At 43.4% G+C, this 14635-nt stretch overlaps 1 protein-coding gene across 1 annotated transcript in view; it reads right to left on the bottom strand.

Annotated features, from left to right (window-relative positions):
* SLF2 (SMC5/6 complex localization factor 2) overlaps positions 1-10714 on the bottom strand; it is a 30289-nt gene extending 19575 nt beyond the window's left edge. Inside the window, exons 1-5 of the mRNA XM_077182942.1 lie at positions 10476-10714; positions 4426-4469; positions 3796-3965; positions 2534-2585; positions 723-1858 (exon numbers count right to left, since the gene is read on the bottom strand). Coding sequence (XP_077039057.1) covers positions 723-1858; positions 2534-2585; positions 3796-3965; positions 4426-4469; positions 10476-10585 — 1512 coding nt within the window. The 5' untranslated portion in view covers positions 10586-10714. The remainder of the gene's footprint in view (positions 1-722; positions 1859-2533; positions 2586-3795; positions 3966-4425; positions 4470-10475) is intronic.
* Between the last annotated feature and the right edge of the window lie 3921 nt (positions 10715-14635).

Here is a 14635-nt window from a genome sequence, read left to right as displayed (position 1 = left end):
TAAATCAATCTGGCTGCAGAAACCATCTTTCAGGCATTCCCAGGACAAGCACAGTAACAAGCACATCCCTGCTCCAACTACACTGTAACTGCACAGCAGCACAGGACCCTTAAGCCAAGTAAGCAGCTTTGCAGGCAAATAATTCTGAATTATCATGCATTATGAATAAGGGAGAAAATCATATAAAAACAGAACATAGAGCTGATTATCTGCTATCTCATTATACTCTGCTATAGCTTTAATGGCATAATGAGAATCAGCAAGAGGTGGCTGAGTGTTGGTACGTTTTTGACTAAAATTAATGTAAAGTAACTATTAACAACCAGTCACACACATCCTGACTGAACAAGTACTAGAAGACTACTGGACATCTTAGCTGCTCAAGTAGCTTGTTATTTGTTTATAAAACTGAGCTAAATAGTAGAAATTAGTTCTGTGGCACACCTAAACAAGCTGCTGTCTGTATGTGCCAGATGAACAGGTGAGGTTGGAGCAATTTTATTTTTGAGTATGAGATTTCTCCATCCACCTGGGCCTCTGTCTGTGTTTTGGTGGTATATCCCTACTATATAAAATTTCATTCTCCTAAAATTTGAAATATGGGGTAATAACTTAGCACCCACTGGGCCCTGCACTGTGCTAAAATCTCTATTTTTCTTGCACATAACATCTATAAAAGACTACTTGAAATAATGTGTTTTTCTGGTTTTTAGCCAACTTACATGAAGCTTCAGTAATGGAGTTAGAGTGTCCTGAGAAACACTGTCAAAGGAGTCCTCCAGGGTTCTTGCCTGTGGTTTGAGACTTGAATTAAGCATTTTGTGCAGTGGCATTAATGCTTCTTCTTCTTCTTCATCATCATCATCTAGAATGCATTCCAAAACGTCATCTTCACTCTCAGAGCTGCTTTGCCATTTTCTGCTCAGCTTGGACTTGTGTGTAAGGTTCCTTTTATCTTCCACTTCTCCTGAGGGTTGTGAAGACTCATGGCTGCTGCCCACAAAAGACTCTTCCAAAGGCAATGAAGGGGGAACACTTTTGCCAGTCTCTGGGGACAGTCCAAGTTTGGCAGAGATTTCCATTCTACAGCAATCAGGAGTATTTTCAGAAATCTCAGGGACTGTATTTGAAAAACTGTTGCTGGGTTGAATACTGTGTCCTTTATTCCATTCATGTCTTTCTGGTCTTTTATCTTGTTCTTTCCTAACATCCAATACCTGAGGTAAGCCAGCAACCTGGAGAGGGGATTTCATGATTTTTGTTTGTGTGAAGTGGTGGGGAGAAGGCAACACAGTACTTTTTTCCTGAGAAAAGGGAAGTGACTTTTCCAAGAAAAAGCACGAGTTAGCCAGCTGCAATTGATTCTCTTTGGTATCCACAACAGAAATGTGGTTATTTTTAGCACTGTGTGCAGAATAAGAAGATGACAAACCTACAGTGGAGTAATTACTTTTCTCCTTTTCATTGCTTGAGTTGAGGAAATCCTCTGAAAAAGCCAAATCATGTCCAGACAGGGCAGCAGGCTCCTTCAGCTGCAGAACATCATCATGAGGAGACTTTAAAAAGATATTTTTTACAAAACCACACCTCCAATTTTTGCATTTTGGTGATCTACTAAAAGCAGGGTCATCCACTTCAGATTCATCTGAACCATCTACATCCACACTCATGGCAGAGTGTTTTCTCTTCCCAGGAGAGTCTCTTGGTTTGGATAGCCCAAAGGATGCCTTAAAGAAGTGAGAAGGAACAGCTGGGCTCTTTGGTGCCCCAGAGGCCATCTCAGATGATGTTCTAAATGCCTGTGGAGAAGATGGCTCATGTTCTAAAATCTGAGTTAGCCTTGCTTGAGATGGGTCATCTATGAAGTGTTGGAGAAAAAAAACATCACTATCATGTTTAAAAAAAATCAAAGTAGTAACAGCAATTGTCTTACAAAACATGTAACAGCTCTCCATTTTAAAAACTGACTTCTGTTTTTAAGTCAACTAGGACTGGAGCAGTAAAGAGTCTAATGAGTTTCCACCCCTGTTTTTTTTATCTTTTTAAAGTTTATCTTCCTACTGACCTACCTCAAGCTTTTTAGATTCCATTCTACCACCCATTGAACAAAAGTATGTGCTTAAAAAGGTCAAAAAACAAAAAAAAACCAAACAGCTTAAATTTAGTGGCTGAGTCAACAAGAATATCCTTTCTGGATTAAGCTAAAAGGCACAATTTATTAACCACCACAGAAAATGTGGATTATCCAAAACACAAGAGAAACCATAAAAAAATCTGGGATCAAGGTTTTAAGACAATGAAATATCACAAATTCTAATTAAGTTACAATCAATGTATTTTACACTAAAATCTTAAATTACTTTAAAAACTCTTCAAACTAGCCATATATTAGAAATAATATTGGCTATTCAGTAGCAATTATTGTTTTAGTAAAAGAAAATAGAAAACAATTTCAAGGAAAAAAAGCCATTAAAAATAGACATGAAGTGATGAATTCAATTAATTAATTCTATATTAACAGCAATGCACATACCTGAGGCAATCTCCCTTGAACCAAAAGGCATTTTTTTTCTTACAGGACATCCCTAAAAATAAAGATAGAGGGAGATAAAAAAATTACTTGTATACTTTTAAAAACCAACGTTGAACCTAGCAAAGACTTAGTTCCACACACCCCCAGAAATATGTTAATGGACCTATTTTCAAGACAAATTTAAAACACAGACGCAAAGATCTCTCCAGAACCCAAATTATATATTTTTTCCTTCAGATTAAGGACCTGTAAAGTGACCTGTAATTAAAAACTACATTTGTAATAGGACCACTCCCACCTCTATCTAAATACTGTGGCTTAAATGTATAAATCTGAACTGCTCTTAACTGCAACTTCTAAATAGCAGAAATTTGCCAGTCTGCTCCCTAACCTACATTGAAAGAACACACAAGATAAGGCATTTAAGATAAAGGCATCTTTTTCTACAAAATACAATTTCAAATTACAATTTCTATTGCATTTCCATGCTTGCATCTAGCCCAGAATCTTTCCCCTGCTTTTAAAACAGGATTTTTCATTGATTGTAAAATTATTAAGCACCAGCTTACCCAAGCATGACCTAAAACTTAAAAAGGAATAGGAAAAGAACATAAACTGGTGTTACATTTGAAAGAGGCAGCACCAAGAATCTGATCTTGCCGTGTAAAATTGTAAAAATCTAAAAATTTAAAAATTCATATGCACAATGGGTCAGTGATTTCCACCTTTAATAACTCCTTTAAAAACATCTGATACAAAACATTTGTCCCTTATAATGCTTTTACAGGATATGGCTTAGATTGTTTCAATTTCTGTTTCTCCCATTCCCTTTCTCTGCAGAGAGCTTCCAGTGACAACCTAAATGCAGGAGAGCAGGGCAGTGGGGAAATCTGGCTTGAGCACAGTGATGTGGTGCTCACAGTGCCATTTTTCCAGCCCAGGCTTTTCAATATATATCAGCTTCTGCAGGTGAAACCCATTTGTCAGAGTCTGTGAGATCCATAGAGTCATTCTTCTCTTCCCAACTATTTCCATAAGACAATGGTGCTCTCCTTTCACCCAGGCACTTCTCATTTCTTCCCTGCTCTGGCTAGGCAGTCTTTTCCTTTTTGGTCAAGGAATGCCCCTGAGACCCTGCAGCAACAAGGAGTTTCTGAATCACAACTTTTGCTTACAACAAACCCAGGGCCCTGCACACTCTGCCATTCTCTGACATGCTCGCACTGTCCCTTTTCCTCAATTCTTTTCCAAAAGACACCTACCACAGGACTCATTTGGTGTTTGGTCTGGCATCTTTTTCTTCTGACCTTCTTTGGAGAAGATGAACTCCTTTCAAAACCTTCAGTGCATAAGACAGACAGTCCCATTCCTTCATCTTTTACATTTCCTTTGTCTGGTGAGGACAGCACAGTTCTGTCTTTATGGACATGGTGTAGGAGAAAAAGAGACCAATTACTCACAAAAACTATATTGGGAAAAAAAACTAACCAAAAACAAAACAACAAACCCTATTAGAGTGTATTACTTGATATTTTCTCTCTCTCACATATAATCCCAAATTAACTAACTTAATCATCCAGTTTTGCTACTGCCATGCAAAGAATCACATGACCTATGATGCAACTTCACTTGTTATAAACAATCTGCCATAAGCATAAGACAGAACTTGAAATAATAATTACATCACTATTTGAAGAAATTAATTAAAACAGGAAATTGATATTTTCAATTACATTATTTGAAAAATTTAAATGTGGTCATTTTGACACATTTGGTAAGCTATACTCATTATGTTGCTGCTCCACTGCAGAATGAAATTGGATTATCATTCTGCATGCTTACATAATTAAAATTCATATAAATATCTTCCACTCAGAAAAAAACATATTTACCTGGGCTTAAAACTGGCTTGAAGAATTCTGTAATCAACTGGTTTCTGAAGAGAAAACATAATTTTATCTTTATAAAAGAACAATAAATAAATGCCCATTCAGTGAATGTTACATAATTAAAATACTACAAATTACTTCTACAGATTTTCTTTAGTGCCAGCAGCTCTTATTTCTGATAAATCAGAAAAAGCATCATCATTGTCTCCACCTTCTAGCCTTTGTTCTGCTTGGCTAATGAAGTTAAACATGTCAGTTTCCTCACTCCAACTGTTTTCTTTATAATCCTGGTAAATCTTAACCACCTTTCCACCTTAAACTAAAGCTGTCCTGAATGGGACTGACCTCATCTGCACCCAGGATTCCAGGTGAGACCTCACCAGCACATTGTGATGACATGATGTCATTTAACAACCTCCCCGTGTCCACCATCACTCTAAGCTGCTAACCCAAGCTAGCATCTATCTCACCCTGCTTCCAACAGAGAGCAGCCTACTGCCACCTACCAGGTAATTACTAGCTTGAAATCAGAGGTTTTTTCTCTGGCAAAAACAAGTGGGACATGAGAACACCACGGCATTCTTCACTGAAGAACATCACTTCTAAAAATGGGCAGGTTGGCTGAACAAGGTGCACTTTGAGCAACAAAACGCATCAGAATCTCTGAATTTGGTATCTTCATCTTCCTCCACACAGCTTGCTAATGACTTTAAGGCTATACTGAGTGCCTGCTTTGGAAGTGTCTGGAAGTTCAAGCAAAGTATTGATGTGAGCACAATTGTTCACATTGTTGCAAGAACAGCAGAGGTGGTTTCCAAGTTTCGTTGTCTTTCTGTGCCTTCCAAGGCAAAGTTACATTGTTGTTGCCTGAGTAACAGCGATAACAAAGGCAAAACCTACTTACTCCAGAAACTAAATTAACATATACAAGTATCCATACATGACTGTGTCCCCAAAGGTTCAGTAACCATATTCGAAGTTTAGGCCAGAAGAACGCACTGTGGTTATTTTTATCAGGACTGTGTGCAGAATATGAAGATGACAAACTTCAAAAAATGAAATTAATTTGGATCTCATTTTGAATCTGTAAGATTGTAACCATCAATTTTTCATTTTCTGACACAGCATTTGCATTGTTAGCACCTACAGAAATACAAAAAGCTGTTTATAATGCACTGATACTTCTTAAATCAGGATACTGGCAAGCACTGATATTTGAAGATACTGTAACTCGGTGAAAAGTAACCTGTAATCAGAATCTGTGGGTGCACAAAACTGGGTTTGGCTTACCAAAGACAGCAGAGAAACTACTTGTCAAAGACTGGCTGCCTCCAGCTTATCTCAACTCAGTCTGACATAGGACAAAATATGTGTGTTCTTCCCACATATTACAGCAACAGTGTTAAATTGTGGACGCCAGGCTCTCAACTCCATTAGACAAGTTTAATGGCATAAATCAGTTACCTAGTGGTAGCTTAAGCTGGTGCCTCAAAAAAGGGACCACAAACAGAAATCCCTGGGCAATCTAAACTACCCACCAGTCCAGACCAATAGTGATTTTACGGTCTGGCATCTTGTCAGTCATCATTGGTTCACTGTTTTGCTACCCAGTGGTGCTCTGTGGTCATATTCACACCCTCCTAGGCTGTTTCAGGGGGAATTTCAGTTGGTTCTGTGGTCCATGTTGTAAATATGGTTGTTACTGTTCATGTACCACTATTTATGAGCTGTCCACTCCAGCTATTAATTTTAAAGTAATATTTAAGCCATTAACATTGTCTAGTCTAACAACTGTTAATGTTCAGGTTGTTAGCCCCAGGTTTTGCTATAGTCCATCTTTGACTCACTCAGCAGAGCTTGTAGTTCAAGTAGAGTTCAACCTGCAGCCTAACAACTCTTGCTATTTCTATCACTCAGCTACTTTCAAATACGAGAAAAATTTCAGCACACAGGATTCCTGTATTTCAGTTCAGCAGAAGAACCAAAGACTTAAATGCAGGTTTATTCACTGTAACTGCTGCTGACTGATTTGTTTTCCTGCCCTAGACCTCCCTGCACTCCACACTGGCCTCACCTGCTTGCAGCAAAGCCCTCTCCACCTCGCATTCCTCAGGACACACCCAGTGCTTGCTTGGGCTGCTCTCAAGCCGCAAAATCATCCGGTGCCCAGAGCTTTCCACACTGCCTATCCTCCAAACCCTTCCTCTTCTCCTAACTGAGATACAGTACACTTCTTTCTTCCCCATTAAAGCCCCAGCTGCACACGAAGCACTGCTGGCAGGCCACATCTCATCTTCAGTGACCACCCACACTCCTCTCTGCACCTAAACCTTGCAGGCAAACGGCGAGGGACAGAAATGTTAAAAGGTCACTGACTCAAACATGCAATACTGCTGAGGCCCAGGTTTGCACCCCTCCATGGAAGGGGGGAAGGAGAGGGTTTTTGTGTGTGGTGTTGAAACCTCTGATGTGCCCAAGACAGAAGAGGGTGTACGCCCACATCCGGAGCACGACCACGACAAAACAAGCTGAGGCTTGAGCCAGACAAGGGACAAGGACGATAAGGCACAGACCCTGTGGGGGTGGGAAAATGCTTTTATCACACCAATGTCCTCCCTTACACAACTGGCTCAGGTGCAAAACAGCACCCCCCACCCAGGGGGAGGTATTGGCATATTCACACTTAGGCTGAAGGTATTTTTATCCCTTCTGATAAGGCATAATGTGAGAAAACATTATGTGAGAAACACTGGTCAAAGATGTGGTCATAAACCATCAAAGACCCCCGAAGTGCCCCCAGACTCATTTCTGGGGCCTCACAACAGAGAGTGTTAAATTCACCCTCTCCAAGGGAGGTACCTGGGCATTCCCACCTGAACACCCTTTAACCCACTGAACTCTGCATTTTGGGGCCTTCCCACATCCCTGACTGATCAAGACTGCAAGTTCCACTTTGCCCAGCAGACATTGGAATTGCAACAATCAAATCTCATCACTGGGTCCATGGTGCTGATACCTCTGCAATCTACTCCTATCCTTGCTTTTTCTCTCTTTTCCTTATATATTTCCTTAAGTGGTTTCTTTATATTTTTATATTGTCATATTACTAGAGATAACAGCCAAAATGGCTACATACCTCATTTCCATTGCAACCAAATTATCATAAAAGAAACCCTATGTGGGCATATATATAAACACCAGGTACCCAGTGTTCTTTCCCTCTAATCTGCCCTAAGGGACCGATTAACAAGAACCTCAGTTACTCCGGCCTTTGGGGGCAGCTGGTAACAAAACCAAAACCCAAGGCCTTCTGCCATCCCTGTCCTTGTTTCCACAGCCACTGATTCCAAATGACTGCTTCTGTCCTTCCCATAGTGTTCTTTTTGCTGTCTTTTATTATAAATCCAAGAGCTTTGTAACAGAATTTCTGTTTATCCCATAATTATGCAAAACAACAGGGAGTGAAGGCACTTCCCTTCTCCCTCACGTTTAATTTGAATGAAGACATGGCGAGTGATTTGTCTTAGGCAGCTTGTTTGGAAGTGCTAATCCACCAATATTTTCTCCTCTGAGTTTGTGACTCTGCTTTTTGAATTGCAAGGAACTGTCCAGCCAAAGTTCTGCATGGTGTCTCAGACAAGGAAGTGCACTAGAAACTTCAGACAAAAGCAAAGGGTGGAGAAAAGAAAAAAAGAAAGAATTCAATACAGTACAAGGAAGAACGTGAAAAAGAATTGGGCCATACAACTTGCCTTTTACATACATGTGAAAGTACAAGGAGAAATGTGATTTTCTATGTGAATGGGGCCATAACTGTTCACAAACAGTTCACAGGAGAATCTCCACCCTTTAGTTGAAGGCTACTGTGTTTCACTCTTTTGCTAACATGAAAATCACAGTTGTTTATCTTCCTGAACCACTATACAGCTCTGGTTAACACGTTTCAGCAATATATATAAATTCAGCAAGACCTTTTATCCCAAATAAAAATTATCACATCATATTTTGTGAAATCTCAGCTTGACTAGGACACCAAGGAGACCCCTAAAAATCCAAAAGAAAATGCAAAACCCATAAATACATTATCTGGCCCAACAACAGAAAAAAGCTGCATGACCAGGAGATGAACCTAACAGACCTTCCAGGCCTTTCAAAACTAAGGACACAGCCTGCATGGAAGAGGGAAGGAGGAAATACTTTCATTTGTCCTAAAAAACAACCCCCTAAGCATTTCGTAAAAGCTGTTACTGTTTACAGCCATATTCGTGGTTATCTCTGGCTGGATTAAAACAACCCTTTTAAAAAGTTGTATTGGAAACACTAGCAATAGCTCTGAGATAGCACATTCTCATAACGTAGTAATAAACTACAAAAAGGTACTACATCTTTGATAACATAGAGCATCTTGAAAAGCTCTGTAAAAAGAGCAAAAACAAACAAACACCCAAAACCAAAGAAAAACACAACAAAACCAGCCAAAACAGAAACTCACGTAGAAAAATTCAGTCTTTCAGACAACTTCAACAAAACCGAAATTGCAGTTTCAATTCACTTTCTTATGCAAAAAGTAAGATTGAAACAGTGAATGTTTGCGGCGTCATGTGTTTTAAAATGTTTATATGAGTTTGGTTGTAAAGCTGGTTATCCCTTTTATAAGTTAAAGATATGGTTTGGTTCTCGGCTCCCCCTCACCATGGTTTCTCCCTGTTTACCCCTTGTTTTCCCGCCAATGGCTTGTCCCTCGATGTGACCCCTTGATCCTTCCCTTTGTGCCCTTATAAGTTTATCTCCTCCCTCCTGGTGCTGCCCACTTCCTCTGTATCATTTATTACCACCCCCCCCCCCTTTATTTTTCACGAGAATTTTCCGTGTCAACCATCCCTTACTCGATATATGATTTGCCTCCAGAGCCCCTTCCCTCCCCTATGTGATGCTCACTGGTCCAGTTGTGTCCCGCGTTCCTCCCCTGAGCTTCGTTTATTGCTCACCTCGTGTCTCCTGCTATCACGCCCACTCCCTTTATCAGTGCCTCCCCAAGCCTTTCCCCTCTGACACCCGTCCCTGGTCCAGCCTGGGAAGTAAATCTCCTTGGCATCCATACGAGTGTCCAGTCTCTCCTTCCTTTATCTCGGGACTTCGTAGCTACGCTCTCGCCTGCGCCACCCACGCCGCAGACGGCACCACTACCCGAGGGTTTTCGAGGAGAACCCGGGAGTGGCCGGGTCGTGGCCCCCTCCGGCCACACACCGGGAGCGGCTAGCCGGCATTTGTCCGGCTCCCGTGGCCGCTGGGCAGGCTACAAACGTTTACCCTGTCCCTTTCATTTAAATGACAGTGCCATCAAAACAGAGGATCTGAACAAAGTAAGGTGCTACTAACAGCATAAGAAAATTATGATTTGTCTCTTTCTGCAAGAAACAGCACAGCAGCCTCTGAAAAACCTCAAATCTTTGGCAGAATTTGAATTGCTAGTTAGCAGACAAGTTTGTCAAGTCTAAAAACACAGTATTTAAGGCTGTCACTGACAGCCCGTGTTTTCCCGGGGCAGTGTCCCCCAGCACCGTTAGGAGCAGGTCCCGGCCGGAGCAGGTTCGGGAGCTGAACCGACAGCCCAAGTTCTCGGTTAGACCGAACCGCTGGAGCCGCCGGGCTGAGCAGGTGGGCTGGGTAACGCCCGGGCAGGGCTGGGAGGGCACAGGGGGGACGGCCCCGGCATCCTGAAGGATGCGCTGGGAATGCCAGCCTGAACTCTGCTGGACACTCCCTTCAGACTCCGGGACGCTGCCAGACCCCCTGGCCAACGAATAGCAGCACCACGAGCCGGTTCCGATGGGGAGGCACCGGCCGGGCCCCTCGGTGGCTGCAACACCGGGACAGGCTCCCGGCGATGCTCCCGGGGAGCTCCCGGTCATCCCCACCGAGCCGACCCCCGCCACCCACCCTGGGCAGCGCAGCGCACACCGGCAGCCGGGGCGCCCCACTAGGCGGGCTCGGTGCCCTGACACGACCACGACCGCGACCGCGACCGCTCCTCTCCCGCGCCCCGCCCGTACCTGCAGTCCTGGGCCGCCTCTCTGCCCGCGGCCGCCGGCGTAACATGGCGGCGGGACATGGCGAAGGGCGGGCCCGGAGACGGCAGCCCCTCGCCGAGCGGTCGGGTCATGGCACGGGCGGCACAGCGGGGCCCGAGCGGAGGAGGGGAGCGGCCGCCGCCAGCAGCATCGCCAGGAGCGCGGCTCGAACGCCCCACACGGCCGGAACGCCCAGCGCGGCCGCAGGTCACGGGCGGTAGCTAACGGGCTCCGCTCTTCCTTTTTCAATGGGCTCAGACTCTGATTGGCTGAGCGCCTGCAGCAGCTGCATCTCCCATTGGCTTCTTTCCGGCGGGGGGCGGGACGTGGAGCCGGATCGTGGCTGTGATTGGCTGCTGCGGAGCGCAGGGCGGGAGCGCCGTTCCGCGTCCGAGGGAGGAAGGGTTGTTTGGCGCCTTGATCTCGTGCCGGTCCCCCACCCGCGCTGCCGTTCTCTGATTGGTGCGCTCAGGACGGGCCCCGCCCCCGCCGCTCCCGGGGCGCTCCCGGTGTTCCCCCGGTGTCCCGGGCGGGGACGCGACATTCCGGGTGGGGACATTCCGCGCGTTTCGGCCACGAGCGGAAGCGTCCTGCGAGCAAAGCGCCCCGGATCGCCACCGAGCTGCAGCCCGTGCGGCTTGCACTGCGGCTGGAAGGAGATCCAGGCTGCGCATCCACTTCCAGAGCTGCGAGACAAGGTGGGGAGGCTAAAAAGTTAGAATGGGAGTAACTTCTTCAAAAAATCACCACTAAACCCTGTGCCTGCCCGTCCTCAGACTGATATGCAAGATTCACTCTGCGCCTGGACTTCCCCCGAAAAAGGCATCCTGAGTGGAATCCCGTGTCCTGCACCACCACCTGGCAAATATTTTGGACAAAATTTTGGACTAGGCAACTGAAGAAGCAGACTTGCCAGCTTAGAGAATGCCAGTACTGCTATCTGTAATATTCTGTGTAAATTCACATATTTAGTCTGTAAAAACTAGCAGTATCAAAAAGTTGCTTTAGCAGTTCAAAGCAGGCATTGCACAGATAGGAAATATTCTTTATACATATGTGCTGGGGGTTTTGTTGGAGGTTTTGTTTAGCACTTTGCCCAAGAGTGGAAAAACACCAACAAAGCCACTGTTTTCTTGGTGTTTTTCTTGGATTCAGAAACACAGGAGACAGCTGACTCAAATGTAAAGGAGTGACCCACCCCACGTCTCTTCTCACACACTACCTTAGGCTGGCCTACGGAGAGGCTGCAAAGCAGAAGTAACAGTAACACAGAAAGGGAAGCACAGGACAAAATAAGAAAATGTTTTTTGAACACCCAAATATCTGAGTCTGCCCTGTGCTATGCACCCCACCCCCTTTCATCATGCCCATCCTTCAGTTTCTGTTTTTCAAAAGCTTTGAGCCTTGTAATTTCTGATGTGTTAAACCCAGCCCCAAAAGCATAAAACACTGGCTGCCATCACAACATGCACCTTGCTTCTTCCTTGCTTGAGCCCCTCCTGCACAAGTTCTGCCCTCAGCTGCAAGCTCTCTGCCCAGGGACCACCTATGACTATTTTGTTTTCTGGAGTGGATCCCACTGTTTGACAACACACTTCTAGACCCACTATGCACAACACTACAATAAATCTATGTTTATGCTGGGTGTAACTTCGTTGAGCAACAAAGGAAGAATAGTTTGACTTGCTGTTATATAGACTTGTTTGAAAAGACAGTAGTGTATATATGAAACACCATTAATAAAGTGTTCAAGCTTCATGCCCAGTGTTATCCAGGAATTCCAGAAATATTTATAACACATTGAAGGAGCAGGTGAAATTGAAGTCCTATAAACATTTGCTTTGTCATTCAAGTTTAATACTTTATCCATGAAAAATGGCAATAGACATAGGGGCATTTCTACAGTTAAGTCACCTTAAAGAGTTTCTAAAAGACAACCAAGGAATTGGATACAGAGCAGCTTCAACAGAACATCCAATTCCAGCACTGGTGACAGCAAGGTGAAGCTGTTTATCATGGGAAGTAAGGATGCATTTCTGAAGTGGCAGAGGACTGTGCAACTCTCCTATAACTGTAAGTACAAGAATAAAAGTAAACACAAGCAGTGAGGCTGGAAAAGGAAGATTTTGCTAAGGAACCGCAGGGAGTGGCAGGTAAGAGCAAAGACTGGTATTGTCATAAGTTACCCCCTTGAGATTAAGTGTTGTAAATTACTTTTTCCCCAATACAGGACCCAGTCTGTGTGGAAACAGATCAACCAATATTTATTAGCATACCTTTTTATAAATTGTTGCAATCTGCTTACTAATAGCAGATCATTATCCAGACAGAAAATTCAGTTATTCTATCAAGAGTCACACACATGCCATCACTCATCCTTACCCAGTAGGGAAGGAAAAGCTGATCACAGTGGTTTTCTCAGATACACACTGATGTGCCACTGGCTTCAGGGTCAGTGCTCAGAAAGAGAAAGGAAATGTTTAAAGATTTTCATTGTTTTTCCTGGGAGAACACAGATACTGAAAAAAGTTGTGGAACTGATGGAAGGGATAAAGCCCAGTGTCACGTGGAAGTGCTCTGATAGAGGCAGCCATTATTCTTTGTGCTGCACATGTAAAGGGGACTGCTGGGCACTATGCAGGCTGGGGGGGTTTTAAGTGAAAAACACTTACTTTGAAACCAGAATAATAATAATGTTTTCTTTAGACTTAGGCTGGTTTCCTCTGACTGAATCATACACCTGAGCACAGAGCCAGGAGCATGGCAGCACCTCCCATGAACATGTCTGAGCCAAGCCTGTGTAAACTCATCAGGGTGATGTACTCTTCAGGCACTTCCACACTCAGCCTCCTGCCTGGGATTGCCTCAGCTGCTCTTTGTTCCCTTCATTGCCAATTTGCTGTGTGGTTTCAGCACAGCCACAAATTACAGCAGAGTTCAGATACAGACATTTATTTCTTGGCATTCCTGGTTTCCTTTCCTTCCATCTTTCTGGAGAAAAGATTCCCTTTCTCACCAGTTCCCAGATGTTATCAGATCAGATACTCCCTGCTGTGTGTTGCAGGAACCAATTTACACCTCCTTTACCAAGCAGACACTGATATCTTGACATGCAGCTCATGGAGCAGACTAAACTTGGCTTTAGGTAAACATCTGGAGAGAATATTTATGGTACCACTTTCAATTGCAATAACAGTTCAATCAGGGGAGAGGGTTTGTATCTCAAGGTTGTGAAGTATATGTGTTTTTCAGAGCCTGCTTCACCCAGGGAATTGTAATGTGGAACTCAACTCGCACACCAGTTCCTTTTTTTGACTGGACAAAAAGCTGGCAGCACTGCACTGATATGTCAAGGGGACACAGTGTGTAGAAAATATCTGTCTCTACATAATAATTCTACTGCATTAATATACATTTACTAATCAGTACATAGTTTGCTCACTTTAACTAACACTAATGGTTCTCCTGACACTCATACCTATTCCCACAACCATTTTCACGGAAAACTTCAAATCAGTGTAGATCAGTTGAATTCCATCTGTTCTATTCCCTACCTTTTATTTATTCAAGTATTTCAAAGTTGTGAGTTCCAGGTCTCTCAATACTTAAAGTTTCATTGGCAATAGCCATGTAACCACACACGCAAAATTCCTTTGTCATGACTACAAGGAAAAGTCTGGTTTATAGCTTAAGCAAATTAAAAATGGAAATGGCCTTCACCTGTGGCTTCTTCAGCAGACATCCATGATGTTAACATTCCCCAAAGCTAATTCCTGTCCTTGATGCTCCCTTTCCATGGAGGCTGCCTCTGGGTAAACTTCCTGTTAATCACTAATTGTTTCTGTAAAGATTAATCGTTCTTGACACAAAGGTCAAACACAAAAAGAAAAGATGAGGGACAATCCACTGCTAGCAGGCAATGAAAAGGGCTTTCCTTCAGCAGCTTATAACTGTTTCTCTGGCCTTTCCTCCACAACATGAAGACTGTGAAATACAAAGCTGTGTTTCATGTCAGGTACAAACAGGCAACGTGTGTATTTGTGAGTGCAAAATGTGTGGACACCGACAATGGGAGAGCTGTGAATACTAATAATAACTGAGGAAAATAAAGCATGGAAAAAGGCCTTTGAACCTATCTTTTG

The sequence above is a fragment of the Agelaius phoeniceus genome, chromosome 9, assembly GCF_051311805.1.
Source record: "Agelaius phoeniceus isolate bAgePho1 chromosome 9, bAgePho1.hap1, whole genome shotgun sequence".
Lineage (NCBI taxonomy): Eukaryota > Metazoa > Chordata > Aves > Passeriformes > Icteridae > Agelaius > Agelaius phoeniceus.
The sequence above is the reverse complement of the archived record's forward strand: the minus strand, read 5'-3'. Positions and strand labels throughout refer to the sequence as shown.